Source organism: Chanos chanos, chromosome 7, assembly GCF_902362185.1.
Source record: "Chanos chanos chromosome 7, fChaCha1.1, whole genome shotgun sequence".
Lineage (NCBI taxonomy): Eukaryota > Metazoa > Chordata > Actinopteri > Gonorynchiformes > Chanidae > Chanos > Chanos chanos.
In genome coordinates this window covers 18,942,800-18,962,413 of record NC_044501.1, presented here as the reverse complement: position 1 = coordinate 18,962,413, position 19,614 = coordinate 18,942,800, and the positions used below count along the sequence as shown (strand labels likewise).

Sequence of the window (19,614 nt, the reverse complement as noted above, 5' to 3'; positions counted from 1 at the left end):
TAATTTTCTCTACCGCCTCCGAACGAAGAGCGTTCGCTATTGTGCGAACTGAAATCATGCAGGCGTATCGACACCTGAGGAGCGCTGACGTAAAATGGGTGGACCTCAAGCTTAGTTCACTATTTTCAGTGTCTGAGTTTGTACGGGAGTGTAGTGAGTTGGTGTGTGTGTGTGTGTGTGTGTGAAAGAGAGAGAGAGAGAGAGATTTGTGTGTGTGTGTGTGTGTGTGTGGTCACACTGTGTTTTGTCAGACAGCTACTATTCTTCAGTCTTTTGTAAAAAAAATTCCTCATGATTATTATCTGACACTATTTGATTTTGTTACAATGCCCTTTGAGAACCACCTATCCCTGCTGTGGGATTTTGTTTTGTCAACAGTACATTGAGACCAGTTTCCTACAGTCAAGACTGTTGGCACTTTCCTTTACCTTTCCACTTGTTGTTTACACATTGTGACTGAAACTACAGACACAGTCACCACATGTGGGCCTGTTAGGTAACCTGTAACAATAATATACCTCCTCTGTAGAAGTACACATTTTGTTACTTTAACTAATTATGTCAAAATAATTGAGACATATCAGTCTTTGCTATATGTTTATTATTGGGCACGACTTTCGTGTAAATACATTGTTCAAAATGTACATGGCCAATTAACCAAAATCCAAACTCCTCATGCATAAACTCAGAATGTTTCATTTTATGTATAGCTCTCAGCAGTACGAGTGAAGAATAACCTTTTTATATTTTGTTTATTAATATTGTCATCATTCCAAAACAATTGTTTTATTTTTCATTAACTTATATCAGCACACTGAGGTTTGTATGCTCTAATAAATTCAATAAATGTACAGAATTAAGACAAAATGAACTTGAACTCCCATGAAAGGAGTGTGAAGTGTGTAAATGCTGAGACGGCTACTGATTTGATTACATGAGCATGTGCAACTTGACTCATTTATTTGATTTGAAAGGCAGGGTATGTGTTTCTGTTTTCTCCTGACATTTGGCAAAACAATGTCATTGTTCCAACTGTTGTGGTAATAATGTTGAAGGACTGGTTCCATTTTGGTGAGTGAAAATCAGTCCACACCATGTAAATGAATAGGGCAGCTAAGTATAGCAATGCCAAGGCAGTGAAAATACCACAACAGGTTTTTCAGACATCAACTGTGTGTCTAACCGTTTTTTTTTTTTCATGTCTATTAAAACCATACGAGGTAAGATGGACACTCTCTCTCTCTCTCTCTCTCTCTCACACACACACACACACACACACACACACAATCTCTCTCAAAGTACAAATTACATGAACTGCATGTTATCTAAGGCAATGTTTGGAATGGGAGTGAACCAACACATTGTGAGGTAATTTTGGATTACATTCACTGCGGACTACAATGAACAGAAAATTAACTCAGATACAGACTGGTACTACAAATCAAACTGTTTGGCCTTTAAGAAAAAAGGAGAAAAAAAAGACTAAATTCATAACTCTTGACCCAGCTAGACAGACCAGCTGCTGTGACACAGGTGCAAAGAGCATTCACATTGGGCAGCAGAGCACAGTTTTGCCAAACAGCCAAATGTGTCCCTGGACTTTGAAACATGTGTTGATCGAATATTCTGATCAGTATGTTTTTATTTATAATCATTATTCTTATTTATTATCATTGTCATTTACCATAATGTACCTTTGAGGTGCTTATTTGGTAGTCTATTGTGTGGGGATGCAAACACACTGATGTAGCCTATTTTTCATGGCCTCCAGTCACACAGGAAATGTGGCTAAATTTCCAAAACGAAGATTTGTTCTTTAGAAGAGATCGACACCTAAAACAGAACAATGAACTCAAATTGAGAGTCCATGCGCTGGACAGGAGAGACGGAGCAAAGGCAGGATAATCTGTAACAGAGCACTTTATACTGCTGGCAAGAAAACATTCTGATACATTCAAGAATAACGATGTCTGCCTAAATGTTTTATTATGAGGACTTGCTAGCAGTCAACGGTTCTTTCCCAAGAACTTGCCAAGAAAATCCCCCAAGATTCACTGAACAGCTCAGTGGAGCGCTCTGCTCGCACTTGTGTACACGCACGAGGGTAGGGGGTACCTTTGTCAATCCCAGCATCCTGACAGACCGTACAATGAGACACGATCAGAGAAACTACATATGGATGTAACCTCTGTGGAGAAAAGAGAAAACTGAATGCAGAGCAGTTACAGGGCACTTAATCTCAGGGCCATTTAAATTGTATCAACACGAACATTCCAGCAGACAGCTACTAAAGAGTTAAAATTTCATGAAACGGAGTGTTTCAGGAAGTAAATTTGAGTTCACCAGATAAGTGAATCCAAGATTGTTTGTTTTACATTGTCAGATCCAGGCATAATTATTTAGCTAACTGAATTCAAGTGCAAAATATCATCATATTTGCGTCAAAATACATAATCAATGCATTTAAATACAATATGCATACAGCAGTAATTTGATAGCCTTGTAGGTAGCGGCATGAACAATAATGACGTCAGCGTCGCTGAAAGCTAGGGGCATTTGGGCCTTTCAGGGCGCGTTTACAAAGCTGAGATCGTTAGACTGCAGTCTCTGGTCGATGAAGTCAGTAAATAATTCGTAAAGATCACCACAAGAACTTTACAATCCATACTGAATTAAATAAACGTTTTTAAAATTTATATTTATTTATTTATTTTAAACTTTGGTTCATGCCTGTTTTTGATTTTTTTTTTCTTTTCTTTTTTTCACTTTGCCGTTTGCCTGATCAAAACGAACTGACGCCCTTGCATAACGGTTAAAGAATACTGTTATCGAAAGAAAAAGGAGAAAAAAAGAAAAAGAAAACGACTTCTATTTATGGCAACTCACAAAACTCATCTTAAACCAAATTTAAATCATAAATCAGGCCATGTCAATTAAACATGAAGTAAAGAATAACAACTCATTTAACTGTGCCGCTTCATGATTCCATAAACTATTTGCTGTTTATGTGCAATTAGTTTGTGGGATTTGTAAAATTATATTAACATTTACATGCTTTTCATAGCATGGTCCAAATGTTATTGTTTATTGTTAAAGATTGTGACACCAGTTAAAATGAAATTCTTGTTTTTATTTTTTGCTCGATTTTAATCTTTTCGAATTAGGATGGTAACGTCTCAAGACATATTGCTCCATGAGAAGTAGAAAATCCAATACTGACGTCTGAGATGAGGTTGGTTTCAATTCGTCTGGCAATGTAAGAGGTTTGCTAAACCGTATGAGTTACCACTGAAGTTGTACTGGCCGTCAGTCAAACTCCTTTCGTAAAGCCGAATTCCGGGGAACTGGGCGGATAAGTTTGAAAACAGTCATTATAATGTATTTCTCTTTGTGTAACACTCTCTGAGGTAGACAAAGTTGAAAGAGAAATATTTATACTTTAGTGCAGCCAGTCTATGGACAGACACAATTTACAGTTGTTTTGAGGACACACACAAGATATGTCTCTTGTATACAAACTCAAGTGTTAGTCTAGAAGTGGGGTCCATACGAAACAGCGTGATGACTGCATAAAATACTGCTAAGATGACAGCGTCAAGAGCAAGCACGAAAGAACTCGCTGCCTTGGCAGTTTTTTTTAGTTGGAAAATAGCAGAGAACCGGTTTCACGTTTCAGCAACTTTTTTTCCAGGCATAAGCTTTGAGGCTAAGCGATAAAGTATTAGAACTTTATTAGAAATGACAAATTTCACACCTAAGCCTATATACATGTTCATTACAGGTTCGTTCATTATCAGTACACAAATTGAACATAAATTACGTTTTACTTTTTCCATCCCCGACATAACTCTGTTTGGTAAATGCTGCACCAAATACTTCTGTGAGTTATGAGATGACCATTAAGACTGGCCATGACAACCATCGCTTTGATGCGTTCTGTGATGAGAACTGGAATACACTGCACCGCATTAACACTAGAGGGCGACGTCCAGACACATGCACCAAAATGAACAAACAATCTTACTTCTGTACATTTCCGTTTATTTTACAGTTTACAGAAGAGACTGAAATAATTTGATTTTCAAAAACAACAAAACAAACAAACAAACAAACAAACCCCCAGCTCTGGTCAATCTTCAACCAGGAACTGAAAGAAAGTAAAGTAGTAAACGTCACCTTTGTATTGGACATTCATTTTCAACTTCATTTTCATCAGTAACACAGCTCACTCAAAGTCGCAGACGCTGATTTCACAGGACACCATACAACAATGGCTTTATCTTTGACAAACATAAAAACACAAAAATCAAGCAAAAAAACAAAAACAAAACCAAAAAAAACCAGGAAAACGTCCATTGCACTCAACCCCGCAAGACCCTTTCAAATTAGAGTTTTGAATTTCACTGCATGAATTCACTTTTTTTTGCTTGTTTATATTTGCTCACACACAATCACTGAAGAAGCAGAAGCCTACTTTGTAGCTGCACCCAACAGGGTCCGCTAAATGAATAAAAGTGAAAGTGCAGTTGGCCTATCAGCTTCACAATTAACTACTCAATTCAGCGAGTCAATCATACCATTTTAAAATTTCTTACAAAAAAGAAAGTGATTTCAAAGCATACTGTGTTCTGAGAGACACAGTTTAATACATTCTCAGCACAGTCATAGTATCATAATCACAGCACTGATGAAGTGTAAGGCACAAGGTCTATTTCAGCACAGCTCCATTAACAAAAGAAGAAAGACCCAAACCTACTGACGGCCTGTCAGCGACTCCTCTGAACAGCTTCACTCAGACTCAGTCGCTCTCTCTCACTGCGGTAAAATTAAGTGGCCTCATTCAAAGTTCAACTGAACACCACACTGACGCACAGAAGCTGGTGAGGGCTGCTTCGACCAATCATATTAATGCAACATAATTTATATGTACATTCTTAATGATAAACACTGAGGATCTTTTATGTCCTAGGCATGTCACACATGTCGTACAACTCAAAGGTGGAGGTGGGGGTGGATATGGGACTTCGGGGGGCTAGGACTAAACTAGTACTGACAAAGTTCAAACATGCCATACTTTTTTTTGTACCTTTGTACTATCAAAAGAGTCGCCAGCATCACCAGTGTCCTCAAAGTGCCATTAAGCTTGTAGGGAACAATATATACATATTTATAAACCTGAATATGATTTGACCACTGACTATACAGATAAATGAGGGGTGATCATACTGTCCTTCCTTTCTTGTTGGATAAATGTTGATGACCAAGTTCATCACACTTCACACAGGAGAGGGCAATCCAGTTATTCACAAAGCATATTTAAAAAACATAATAAAATAACGATAGTTTAATATTGCTTCAAAGAAGCGGCATTTTAAAGTATTAAAAAGGCATCTGATTTTTTTTTCTCCGATTTGGAAAAAAAAAAAAAAAATCACGATTATCTCTCTTCTTTGGGTGAATGTTTTCTCTCTCTCTTCATCTTGTCATGAGTTTTCCCAATCTTCTCACTTTTGTACTCTCAAAAAAATTAGACATTTTGCTGGTGATGTCTTATAATTTGTAGATTTTAAAACTTTAGGTTTCAAGACTAATCTTTTCTGTAATTTACATTCATTGTATTGTGACCATTTTCAACATCACTGATTCCATTTGCTATTGTGATATCATCAATAACAGTGATGAAAACAGAGACAGTGAGATTAATTCGAAATACTTCCACTCAAAAATAAATATTGTACTGTTCCAGCTCTCGCATTAATAACCTTCAATTCATTAAATTTCAGAGGCAACAAACTTATTTTTCCTTTTTTGTTTAAGGCAATCATAGATGTTCCTTATTGTTCATTTATTATAGTTATAGTCTAAATTACAGTCTATCTGTCATGAGATAAAACTGCAATGAGGTGTTTTCTTTTAGTCAAAGTCACTGGTGGCATTTCCCACTCTACTGACAGTAAAATACACATTTATGAAAACCACAGTTCTAATGGTTTTGCCTCTCCAAATTCCACACCATCACATAAGAGTAAAATTGATAACACTAAAAATGCAAACACAAGTGACATAGCAAAAGCAGAAAAAAGTAAGAAAAAGAAAAAAAAAGTGTGTTTGAATTATCTAAAAAACAAAAACAGCAGTTACATCCAGTACCATTTTAAGTCCAGCTAATTGTGAAGTTCTGGCTAAGGTTTAGGCCCAAATCTTTCACAGTCAAAACCTAGAGAAAGAGGGAGGGAGAGAGAGAGAGAGAGAGAGAGAGAGAGAGAGAGAGAGAAAACGTATCAGCAGGTGCATTAGTGACCATACTGTAGTCCCTTCCTTTTACCGCAGGCCACTCAGATGTCTCACCTGATTGGTTGTATAGGTGAACTCTGCATCCTGAGAGTTGACCGTGACATTGGACGGCTCTGTCTTCACTCCATAAAAGGACACGCTTTCAACAGTGAGGTAAGACGCTTCCTCATGACCGTGTAGCACCTCTGATGTCATTGTGTTCTGTGGGAAACATGGGAAATGTAGTTCACAGCTAATAACAGTTTCTATTAATGTGAATAGTATTTTGTAACTACCATTAACACAGCATATAACAACTTCAGTGTATTTGCTAATACCAGCTGTGTGTACATTTTTCAGTTAGATGTTACATATATGAATGTAATATATTCATGTATCAGTGGCAGTCTATGTTGTATTGGGTGTATTTTAAGCATATATAAATTGTAAACTGGGGTACAGACAGATATTTATACATGTGTGTCTGTACGGCAGAGGGTAATGGCTTGGTGAGTACCATGTACTAATTAGTAGCACTGATATTTACTGCTGCGTAACCTGGAAACTGGTTAAAAGTGTATTAGATCATAAAACTCTCCAGAAGCTCACTCAATTCATGAATTACAGTAAAATTCAAATGTTTAAAGAGGGATTCTTTAAAGGCAGATGATGGCAAGTATGCGGAGTGCAAATTCAAAAACAGAGAAGATCGAAAACACTCTTCACAGCTAAAGCAGAGGGTAATAATTCTGCATTTCATACAGCTATTTCAAAGTGAGACAATTCATAAACATGAATCACAATGAGCAATGTTTAAACGCCTATAATCCCCAGTTACACTGACAAACAGCCTTCTGCAGGGCTCAGGCTCCAGCACAGAGATCCTACCTTTATACAGACTGTAGATAGCACGGCTAATAAAACTGTTTTATAACCCATCATGTGACATTCTAATAAGCTACCCCCTCTATAGTTAGCAACATTTTAAAAGTTAGCCTTAATCTCTTTAAGTAAATAAAGTCTGACTTACATTTCCAGGTTAGCTCCCAAGCTGCCTTTGTGGAGTGTAGCCACTCATGAACAGGTCTTTAACCGTCTTACTTCAAACAGCTCTCTATACACTTTTTATTCATAATCCCATGTGAACCAAAGCATTCAAGTTTTAAGTCCTCTGTCTGACTTTGTACTGCTGAAGTGCATGATTTGATACCTACATAAGAAGAATACATACATACCTAATATCATATCTTTGTATGCTGTCAGCTCATATTTACCTAGCAGATGGAATATTTTTTGTTGCCGTTCAGATAAGGCGTGTGTATGTGGAGTTCCACAAGAGTCAATTTTTGACCTTTTCCATTGTCTTTGTTTATGCATTGACTTAACAGTCAGTAGAGAGTGTGGTATTCCAATTCAGACTTATCTTGACGAATATGATCACATGTTTATGTCTGTATTATCAGAAAATGTATATTCTCAGGGTCTCATTAAAACTATACATGTCATTAAAGTTTCTTGAGCTTAAGCAAGGTCAAAGAATTTAATAAGAGTTTATTTTCTTCATTAACAGTTTTCTCATTTATTTCTAGTTTTGAGTGTAAAAAGATAACCTGAATTCAACTTATTTTTCCATTTTCCTCTTAAAGCAATCACGGATGTGCTTCGCTGTTAATTTTGAAGTAATTTATGCATTCCAGTTTGATTTCTCCATAAAATGAAAAAGTTATGATCTATATGTTTACATAATCTATATCAGAGTAAATGTTCTCTGAGTGTCATTAAAACTAAAGATGTCAACAAAGTTTCTCAGGGTTAAGCAAGAAGAGAGTTTTTAATTGAGAGTTCATTTCATTTCTTATTTAATTTTTTTTAATTGATAGTTTTACTTAATTATGAGAGTAGAAAGATAGAGAAAGAGAGAAGTGAGCTTGCAACACAACAACACACTACAAAAAAGAAGAGGGGGGTGAATAAAATGAAAAGGGGTTGAATTCTTTCTAAGGGTGAAATGCTGGTCGTGTGACTACTAATTCAAAAACGAGAGTTTATAGAAGGGATATGTACATGGTGACGTTGGTTGTGTTACTGGGTGCGTACCTTTTCCACTCTGAACTGGATGTAGGCGTACTGGCCGGTCTCATAGGTGTCAAGACTATCTCCGTCGTCCCAGAACATGTCTCCCTCAGCGGAGCTCTCCGCACTCAGACAGGAGATGAGATGTAAGGGCTGACCCGTACTAACCCACAGAGTGGTGTTAGGCCTCTGAAACACACAAAACACAGAGTGTGTGTGTGTGTGTGTGTGTTTGTGTACATGTTCATAACCACACACATTTAAATAGAACATACGTACCTACGTAAACAAACAGACTTACCTGTGTAGGTACGATAGCTCCCTCTCTCAGATGCAAGTTGATTTTGTCCAGCGGAGCCTGGAGTTTAATCTCCTCTCCGCTGCTAATGAGTGAGTCACCCTGATACACACACACACACACACACACACACACACACACACACACACACACACACAGAGACACGCAGACACAAACACAAAATGGATAATGTAAGGTCATAACAGTCAAAACAATGTCTCTCTCACCATGATGACATTAAACACATGAATGGTAAGACCATGACACGGAAGTACACATGAAAAAACGGACACGTCAAACACAGAGTGACAGCTGTGGGATTCTTACCGTGTATAAGTCATACCAAAGACCTTTAGGGAAATATCCCACCACAAAGTCCACGCCCGACTCTAAAACAGGCGTCACCAGCAAACTCTTCCCCCACAGGAACTGTTTATCAATCCCATATGTCTTCTGGTCGGTCGGGAACCTAAAACACACAACACCTGACCTGTTATGACCACGCCCGGGATAGGACAGACACGTCTCTAGTCAAACAGAAAACAGGTCTGTGTCTTACTCGAAGAAGAGAGGCCTGGCAACAGTGTGTCCACTGATGTGTGCATGGTGAAAGAGTGTGTAGAGGAAAGGAAAGAGGGAGTAACGGAGGAGAAGAGCTTCCTTCATTGCCATACGAGCAGCAGGACTAAACACCGTAGGATCCTGATCCTGTTGAAACAAAAAAAGTTTTATTTGAGGACATTTATGAAATATTAAAAAAAACAGCTGATAGGCACAAATGTATCCACAAGTTCCTATGCCACTGCACCATAAAGCAGGCATGTGTTAACAATACATTTGTCTAATTCATTTTCAATTTCTGCCTAACAGATTTAAAACAATACACAAATGGGTCTCAGGATGTGTGAGTAAGGTATCTGTCCTATGAGGGTATAGATCGATTTGTCTCTTTAGTTCTGAACTGGTGTGTGCAGTACCTGTTCATCTATTGCATTATGGTTCCTACTAAAGGGGTAGAAAGCCCCCAGTTGGGTCCAGCGGACACACAGTTCCTCTGTGGTCTCCTCCCCAAAGCCACAGATATCTGCCCCAACCAGAGGAATGCCCAACAGGTTAAAGGTCAACATGCCTGGAGGAGAGAAGACATGGATGAAAGCTAATTATAAAGGTCAATTATGAAGAGTAGAGAACTTAATATATAAAAATTACAAATTAATGCTAATCTAATCATCTGGAATATTTTGGGAACCTGATATTGAAGTATACATGTCCTTCCACTGACTCTTGTTGTCTCCGAGCCAGTGGCCAGAGTAGACCCCTTGGCTGGGGAAGGTTGAGCGTGAGATGATGAACGGACGCTTTCCAACCAGGATCCTCTTCAGAGCACTGACACACAAACACAACCACACAAAATTATACCACAATTTTTACTTACAGCACTGTAACACAAGCACACAAAATATCATAATTAGGGCTGTCAGAATTAATGCGTTATTAATGTGTTAATGAGTTAATCACAAGTTAATCCATTAACAGCGACTTAACACGTTATTAACATGTTAACTTTCACTTTGACTGACTAACCCCTGGGTGCCACCATGGGCAGCTGTGTCTCGTTCCCGCTGCTACACGGCCTCTAAAGCTCATTGCAGCCACTCTAGACAACGCTTGTGACTCGCCACAGCGTGTTTCAGAAGCGGCTATCCACTCCTTTTCACGAAAAATACCCACCTAGTCTATTTTTGACGGATGCTGTGTCCAGCTCCTTCTCCTTCTACCCCCCCCGGCCCCAACACATTAATGTGTTAACTTTGGCAGTCCTAATCATCACCATTTCCACTTCCAATCTCCAGACATTACAAGCAATTACAAGAAATTGTCAGTACATGACGGACAAAGTCACATGACATATTGTGAGTATATTACAAAAGAAAGAGACACAATGCATTAAAAGATCTTCATTAACAGCCAAGATCTCTATACAGCATATATGTATATGTATATATATATACACACACAGTATATGTATATGCTGTATATGTGTGTAATGTGTGTATATACATATATATATATGTGTGTGTGTGTGTGTGTGTGTGTGAGATGTCTCTTCTGAATGTGATTTCCCATATATTTGTTTAGTCCAGCAGTGTGTATAACTAACCTTTCCACAATAATGCATAGGGGCATACGTGACATGAAATACTGATAAAAACACAAGAGTACCAACATATGTACAACTGTACATTGAATGAGGTGGTATACATCTGAGATTTTTGTAATACAGCTGTGCAAGTGGAACTATAAACATACGGCAGTAGTGTAAAAAGAAGGTCAACATATGCACAAATACAATAACACATGTGTCAACATATGTGCACTACAGGCCAAAAGTTTGGAGCCACGCCCCGATCTAAAAAAAAATACCCAAAAAATCAGGCCCATATATTTTTTTGTAGAGGAAAAACACTTGTAGGCAGAAAAGAAATTAATTTTCAATAAGAATTTGACAAGGAAAAAAAACCCCCAAAAAACAGAAGCACGTTCATGTTTCAATTTTGCTTTCATCAAAATATCCTCCATTGGCTTTAATTACAGCAGAGCAAATTTTTGGCATTCTATGCAAAACTTTCTGAAAGTAGGAGTGTTCCCATTCATTCTTCAAATATTCAAACAACTCTTTCTCAGTTCCAGGACACAAAGCTCTCACTCTTCTGTCATGTTCATCCCACGCTAGCTCAACAGGGGAGAGATCAGGAGACTGTGATGGCCATTTCATTATTTTCGAAACACGCTGCTTTTCGTTTGATTCAGTATCATTTCGGCAGAAGCTGAGGCACGGGTGTGTGAAACGCATCGTCTCTGATAATATCTGAATCTGAAGCTGACATTATAGAGCATGTCACTCACTTTTCAATAACCAATCAAAAAAACGCCTTGACAGTCCGCCCATTCACTGCCTGTAAGTGCTCGATCCATCCATTTTGTTCTTAAATTCTTAATGAAGTCACTGGTTCTTAAATCTTTGATTGTTTTAAAGAGGCAAAGTTTACCTAAAGCAATACAGTGCACAACTACTTACATAAAAATAATCTGGGACAAGGAAAGTAGCAGATTTAGATGGATAATGTTAGGGCACCTTCATTAAAACACACACTAGTGGATACTGGACAATGGCAAGCAGTAGTACGCTAACCTTGTGTACCAGTGCAGTCAGTGCATAATAATCATTCAAAAAAAAATGTCCAAGGCAGCTACGTAGTCTGTTCAGTTCAGCAACCAGTAAGTGAAAATTAAATGTGGACATTCCTTTTGTCCCTGAAAGTTTTTTTTTCTATAGAAAAACATACGAGCCTGAGTTTTTTGTTTGTTTTTTTTTTTAATCTAGGGGTGGCTCCAAACTTTTGGCCTACAGTGTACAAATACAATAACACTTAAGAGGTGTCCCTTATACAGGTGTGCCTGCTTTTTAAGGGCATGAGTATCGTATATTATTTTTTTCACATTACCCGTGTGCGTGTGTGTGTGTGTGTGTGTGTACCTTGCAGATGCCTTAGCCTCCATGAGTCCATACAGACTGTGTAGGTTATAGTGAGTGGAGGTTTTCTGACGGGCAGATGCACACAAGGTTTTAGCTCTCAAGATTCCTCCCAGGATACCTATAGGAGATGACAAAACAGGTTTATCACTTATTCACACATGTCCAAGACAGACAGACAGACAGACACACACACACACACACACACACACACAATAACAGGATACCTACAGCAGATGACAAAACAGCTTTATAACATTCACACACACACACTCACACAGGATCCCTCTAGCAGACGACAAAACAGGTTTATAGCACTCACATAGACAATTTCCGTTATTGTAATCTGGTAATCCAAGTTTCAGTGCTGATAGATATATGAAGGTCGTATCATAGTGAAGGAAGTACACTTTTTGGATGTCCTGAGACAAACTGAAATTGCATTAATCCACCTGCTTTTTGGGCCGGTTACATTGTATATAGGTACCTAGCAACAGTAGTCAAAGGATACAGACGACTTAAATTTATTTCTTCAGAGTACATTTTATTCGAGGCTTCAGTCTATTCTGTTTTTTTTTATAGCCCTCTACATGGATCTGTGATCTGCTTGTATAATCACACTGAAATACTCGAGGTTGTGTGTCAGTGTATTTTACTGGACTTACTGGGACTTTTTCCACACAAACTTGAAGCTGAATTTTCAAAGCTTGATGTCACTTCACTACTGTCTTTGGATTGTTTTTGTTTTGTTGTGATTGGCAGGTTAAGTGTATGGTTGAATGTGGCAACACATATTTTATGGTTCAGTATTACACATCTAAATGAGTAATGAGTAATCTAAATGAGTTTCTCAGTAATAAAGCAGCTGACTGTTGGTTGGTTTAGGGTAGATGGTAGCATAACTTGTAGGACCTTACCAGGGGTGTAAGGAGGGTGCTCCAGTTCATTGTCTGGACAACCTTTCGTTGACCCATCAAAGAAATTAGAGGGTTCATTCATGTCCTACAGAGGGAGAGAGAGAGAGTGTGTGAGAGAGAGAGAAAGAGAAGAAAGAGAGAGGAAAAAAGGGATACAGATGTTAGCACTTGTTGTGGGGGGGGGGGGGGGGGGGGGATTAGGAAAAAAAAACAGAAGCAGATCTGGAGAAAAGTGTTAAGCCTTCCGCACGCATGCAGGGATGCGCACGCGTGCACACGCACACAGACACACACACACGGCTCCCGCAAACTCCTGACTTACAATCCACAGACCATCAAACGGAACTCTGTGGTGAAATTTTTGCAGACTCTCGTACCACCAATCATGCGTTGCAGGGTTGGAAAAGTCCGGATACGCCGTTAATCCAGGCCACACCTGCAGGGGAATGGAAAGTCATGGAATATTTTAAATCAGCAGATGAAGCATTCAGAACAGAATTTACACTTCCCTTACAAATTCAATCAGTAGACAATGATCAGAAGAAAGAGAGGCACCGAGTTTAGTTTGCCTCAATGATGACTTCAGATTGTGTGTGTGTACCTTTCCGATCAGTGTGTCTCCATTAGAGTCATTGATGAAGACTCCTCTCCTCAGGCCTTCCTCATATGGCCAGTAGGAGCCGGCAGGCTGGGTACTGCTGATACCACAGTCCTGAGGGGAGAAATCAGAGAGGGGTGGTCACAGCAGTCACACCTCATACACTTTATATCAGGTTCTATCCAACACACAATTACACCATAATTAACCTTCACATGATTCAAAATGCAAATTAAGTCTAGCCCAACACTGCTAAACTTGTCTTGAAATGAAGATGAATGAGCAAAAGAATGCAGTTCTTCTGTAGATTATGGATAGACAGTCAGCTGACCACAAAAGGAGACAACAGCAGGCCACAGATAAAAGAAGTGTGTCACAAGACTCAAGCCCAGTTTCTAAATTAAGCAGTTTTAATGTCAGTTCAGGAACAATGCAGGTTACAGTTCCTCTTTCACTGGCCATCGTGCCCCAAACAGCTCTTTACTCCTATTCTGCCCAGATCCTCCATTTTCACTCCCCTGTTCTCCTCCAGATTATCCATTTCTACTCTCCTACTCTCCCCAAGACCCTCTACCTTCACTCTCCTACTCTCCCCAAACCCTCTACCTTCACTCTCCTACTCTCCCCAAACCCTCTACCTTCACTCTCCTGTTCTCCCCAAACCCTCTACCTTCACTCTCCTGTTCTCCCCAAACCCTCTACCTTCACTCTCCTGTTCTCCCCAAACCCTCTACCTTCACTCTCCTGTTCTCCCCAAACCCTCTACCTTCACTCTCCTACTCTCCCCAAACCCTCTACCTTCACTCTCCTGTTCTCCCCAAACCCTCTACCTTCACTCTCCTGTTCTCCCCACACCCTCTACCTTCACTCTCCTGTTCTCCCCAAACCCTCTTCCTTCACTCTGCTATAACTGCAAATACAATCATGGCTGAATTAAAAAAATAAATAAAAGACTTTTGGTAAATTAACAATTGTCTTCAGAACTTCAAAAAATGACAGCGAATTATATGTTTTTATAACATGTTACTATATGCTACTAGTTTCTGGAACCCGCTGTTTTTGTTTCTCTGTTTCTATAAGTTCCTCTTTCCAGAATAAAACTAGAAAATGTTCTTTTTTTCAGCTTGTTTTTTTTTTTTTTTTTTTTACCAGCATCAGGACATAGCGTTGGTCATGTCGGTGCAGGTCTTTAACAAGATCGGGCAGGGTCGCAAAGTTCACAGGGTCAAATGTGAAATCCATCGCACGGTCCATATAGTCAATATCGTTCCACTGCACATCCTGAAAGACCAGACGTAGGATCAGGGGGAAGAAAGAACACATTTTAAATTCACAACTGCACCCACACACAGGCATTCATAGATGGACCAAGCAAAGCTAAAAGATCGGTGTACCTGCGGTATCCCGTAATTCCTCATTTCTTTCACAACCTCCCAGGTTCTGTTGCTGGACTTGTAGCCCCAGCGACACAAGTGGAAACCCAGGGCCCAGTAGATAGGCATAGCAGGTCTCCCTACAGACAGACGCAGAGAAAGAGTCCAATTAATGAACTTCTAAACAGTTTACATGCCCTGGAATTGTAATTTGTATACTGTGAATTCTTCAGTAAGAAAAGAAAAACTGCTGACCTATGACTTCCAAATACTGTTCAATCACTGAGCTAGGATCTGGACCCATGAAAATGTAGAAGTCAAGGATCCCACCAATCGTACGCCAGGTGAGGGCAGGGGCAGGCTGAAGAACCACATCTGGGCGAAATTATGAAAATTTACATAATTAAATTTATATGAATAGAAATCATTTTGCGTGTGCGTGTGTGTGTGTGCATGCGCGTGTCAGAACTCACCCATTGCATTGCTATTGAGCAGGAAGACGCCATGAGCTGTCCCATTGGGTTCCATACACAGATAGAAGGGGTGAACACCATAGAGATTGGTCAGCTCCTACAAAGAGAAAGAATGAGCAACAGACTTTAGACAGACAAATGAGTCTCAAACCTAAAGGACTGACAGGCAGTGGTCATTCTGAAGTCATTACCATAGGCGGGACATCGCGAGCCCACATGGTGAGTGTGTTCCACTGGATGTTGTGCAGAAAGCTAGAGCGATGTTCGCCAAGCCCGTAGACGTAGGGAGATGGCAAGGATGTGGACATCTGCAGGAACTGATCAGCGTAAAACAGAGGGGCTACCGATGTGTTTAACCTGAGAAACGCAAATGCACGTTTAAAGAACAAACCCCACACAAATGCTTCATACACACACAAACACACACAAAAACGCTTTATAAGTGTGCACACGCACACGCTCACACACACACACACACACACACACACAGAGTACTTACAGCACAGCTCCACTCTGTGCTCTCTTGACGATGAGGCCGAATGGTTCTTTCTGGAATTCGACGGTGTAAGTGGGACTGGAGGCTCTTTCTTTAACCTCAGGCACATCAATGGGCACCTCAAATCTCTTATCAGCAGAATCTGTTATCTGAGGAAGAGAGAGAGAAGGGTGGCAGGGGGTTATCTAAGCTGTTTCCCAGCATCTTCAACTTTGCATTTTCGCCAGAAAAAGGTCAATCCAAAGCGTGGGAAAGAGGAACGGTGAAGGATGAGAAAAGTAAGTTTATAGTCATGGAAGGAAGAGTGAGCAAATGACAGAGAGTGAGGGGAAAATAGAAGAGTGAGTGTGATAGAGAGCGGAGGGACCAAAAAAAAAAAAAAGAACGAGTGAGACATAGAGAGAAACTCTGTAATCTTACTTTCACATGTAACCTGTTGTCTGACTCATACAGAACATCCAGCTGCAGCGTCTCAATGTCTTTGGGGTAATAAGTTTGCTGCTTTCGGATCAGCGTTCCCTCGTAACCCATTGCTGTGTCATTCAAGGACACCATGGTGTAGGAAGGAAACTCCGGTGGGTAGAAACACCATGGCACTCCGTTTGGACGTTGGGATCCTGGCTTTACAGTCACCTCCCTCGGGATAAAACAGCAGTTCCTAGCCTGGCACATCTCCATGGTAACCACCACACCTCTCTCTGGGTAACAGTCAAACCTCCATGCCTCCGGCACTAGGGAGCAGGACTCGGGCTGGCCCCTCGCCCCAGTTTCCTGCATGTCTCCTGGGGTGGCCGAAGCGGGTGGTGGGGGTCTGTGTGGGTCTGTGGAGGGAGGGTTACGCAGCCATACAACAGTGCCAAGCAGCCAAACACCAAGGACGATGACTATCAACCCACCCAGGGTGAGCAGGGCAGAGGTCACAGAGCATTGGGGTCTCCTGGACAACAAAGGGAACTCTGCATCACCCTCTTTAGGATCTTCATCGAGAGGGTCATCAGGGTTAGGCGCGAGGGACTCGGGCCCAGACAGGTAGACCTCTTCTGGGTTCAGCCGCTTGTAGGACACCATTCTGGAGACTGGAGAAATGAAGGAAAGAAGAAAAGAGAAAGGAGAAGATTGGATTGACTCACTTTACAGATATTTATTGGTGAAACTATTATCTGCATTGTTTCACATGACAAGGGCATTGAGCAACAGGTCAACTGAGGTTCAATTGGATTCGAGCCAGAAGTGAACAAAACTGCATTAAGTAACCACCAAACTATGGAACGCTGTTGAAACTGGATCAAATGTCAGATAAAAACGGTTTGACTTTTCCATGAAGGTGTGTTTGAAAACTTCTATACCAACAGCATACTCTACTCAAACAAAACGGTATGTCCTATATCGACTGGCCTCCAAGTGTCAAATTACTGTGTGCAATGGGTAACGGACGTCATCCTCACGCGCTTCTATAGGGAGAGAAGTACGACCGTCGCTGGGTTCAATAACAAACAATGAAGCTCCGTGCTACTAAAATAGCGCTCAACTTAAAATTCATTACCTTGTGACAATTTACCTTCTGACAGTTGTGACAAAAACATTGCGATAATTTACCTTGTGACAAGTATCAGTTCTTATATATTTATAATAATAATAATAAAAATAACAATAATATAGGTTTGCCCAAGGAGTCTTTGTTTACACCGTCTCACGATCTATAATGTCCCTAAAGAATGGCGTGTATTGCACGCCGACTTTATGTAACAGCGGCAGATCACCGCCATGTCATTTCTAATAGTGCTACCATAAACTGTATCGTCACCTTGCTTAATTGGCCGCCTTAACTCGTAAAACAATCGAGACCCATCACAGCAACCACATATTGTCATCAGTTAGTTACAGGAGCTTGTCATAACGTTAAGCTTTGTAAAGCGATGCTAGTCTGTTTTACTGGTAAACAAGAGTGGACATGCTTTGTCCCAAGAAAATAAATATCCCCTTTGATCTGCCAGGTGACCTATAACTTGTCCCTTGCTCCAAATGCATTAGTCCTCTGCCACCACAATTAACATCATATTTTGCGATGACATATTTAAAAATGAATTCGTTCTGCAAATGGGAGACTGCGATATAGCTTCAGCATTGAAAGACATTTAGGAAAGTTTACTCCCCTGAGACACTTGGATTCCGCAGTCAGCTGTGGTTAGCCAGCTAAATGAACTTAGAGCAAGAGCTAAGGTTCCAAGATTACAACGCTAAAGCAAACCTTTGACAGTACATGAAAATAACGGTGTGACATGACAGAAATGTTCACAAACCTGCTGAACTGAGATGTAAAACGTGGAAGAGAGTAAGAAGGCTGTCTTCTGGCTACATGCCTGATATCCAACCACTCTATACACTGACTATACCAAGCCTTCTCCCAAGCTACTCTAGCTTCCAAACAACGCTGTAAGGTAATCATAGTTGGTTCCTCTGCGTATTGCTCCTCACGCACTCGCTGAGCTCAAAACTCTGCGGAGTCATTCTCGCCATCTCCTGGCAAGGAAGAGAAATAGCAACATGTTAACGTGAGACTAAGTGAACGCAGTTCCTCACGTTATTTGTCTCTCAATGTGCTTCTTCTCGCTTGAATCCAAACCACTGCGAATATTACGACGATACTGGGATGTCTGATTAACTTAACTTCATTAAAAATATAACACTGAACGCCGAGTTTAAATTCAGGGCTATGGTCTGAAGATAGCAATATCACAAATATCCACAAGAGAGAGACAGAGCTCACGATTTATGACATAATTGATTTATGACATAATTGTCTGATTGGACAATAAGAATCAAAAGGAGATCAATTGGTTACCTTGGGCAGGAGAAGGTTCTCCGAAGTGCGCGTTTATTACAGGTAGGTTGAGAGATAACAGGTGCAAATACGCACATTCACACATAAGAGAGTCATTGCATGAAACATTAAACAAAGTTATTGCTGATGAAGGCTCATTGTTACTGATAATGAACTCATGAAAGTGTCAAAATGTCACAGATCTTCGAACTTCTTGAAAATGCTCAAGCGACCTGTGACCTTTCAAATGTACTGCGTGTTTAGAAACTGTCAGTCTACGAAAATAAAATATTTATCCTACTCCTCTGTGACATCTAAGGAACGTCACATTGGCCTATGCTCTACTGTTGCATTGCATCCATTATTTTTTGTTTTGTTTTTTACGACATAGTAGCCTACAGTCTAAATTGACTTTTGACTGTCAGGGGACGCTTTGAGCTAAACAAGAATCACAGTCTTCACACAGAAAGACTCACATTTCATGGTTGACACCTGCACTGACATTGATAATAGCTGTTGTTAATATAGCTAATTTATGAGTCTTAAATAATGGAGAGCTACCAATTAGCTCTTCATAAGACCCCAGTTCTACTTTGAAATGTTCAAGTCTGCTCAGTGTCACAGGAGCTCCCACTACCCTAGCCTACTGAAATCACAGCGCTGTTTTCTCGTGGCCTGGATCGGTTCTTTAATCAATTTCCACGTTGCCTGGACATATTTTCCACAAATGTGTGCACAGCAAAATTTCCAGAGTCAA

The 19,614-nt window shown here is 40.1% G+C and overlaps 1 protein-coding gene across 1 annotated transcript; it reads right to left on the bottom strand.

The window, feature by feature from the left end:
- Positions 1-5,608: 5,608 nt before the first annotated feature.
- On the bottom strand, positions 5,609-18,449 carry gaa2 (alpha glucosidase 2). The gene is made up of 20 exons (XM_030779522.1): positions 18,337-18,449; positions 16,457-17,112; positions 16,040-16,185; positions 15,732-15,897; positions 15,541-15,637; positions 15,323-15,442; positions 15,089-15,207; positions 14,844-14,975; positions 13,698-13,808; positions 13,419-13,532; positions 13,097-13,181; positions 12,183-12,300; positions 9,894-10,030; positions 9,622-9,773; positions 9,204-9,352; positions 8,972-9,113; positions 8,648-8,746; positions 8,371-8,535; positions 6,349-6,495; positions 5,609-6,217 (listed from the first exon to the last, which is right to left on the bottom strand). The coding sequence occupies exons 2-20, from the start codon at positions 17,102-17,104 to the stop codon at positions 6,155-6,157; spliced, it is 2,910 nt and encodes a 969-aa protein (XP_030635382.1). The 5' UTR covers positions 17,105-17,112; positions 18,337-18,449; the 3' UTR covers positions 5,609-6,154.
- Positions 18,450-19,614: the final 1,165 nt, after the last annotated feature.

Bases quoted from the DNA above. Each gene is read 5' to 3' on its own strand.
- gaa2 (XM_030779522.1), bottom strand. From the start codon at position 17,104: ATGGTGTCCTACAAGCGGCTGAACCCAGAAGAGGTCTACCTGTCTGGG. The intron at 13,182-13,418 runs GTAAGTCAGGAG...CTCCCTCTGTAG, and splicing joins CGTTTGATGGTCTGTGGATT to GACATGAATGAACCCTCTAA. The intron at 10,031-12,182 runs GTACACACACAC...TTTGTGTGTCAG, and splicing joins GAGGCTAAGGCATCTGCAAG to TGCTCTGAAGAGGATCCTGG.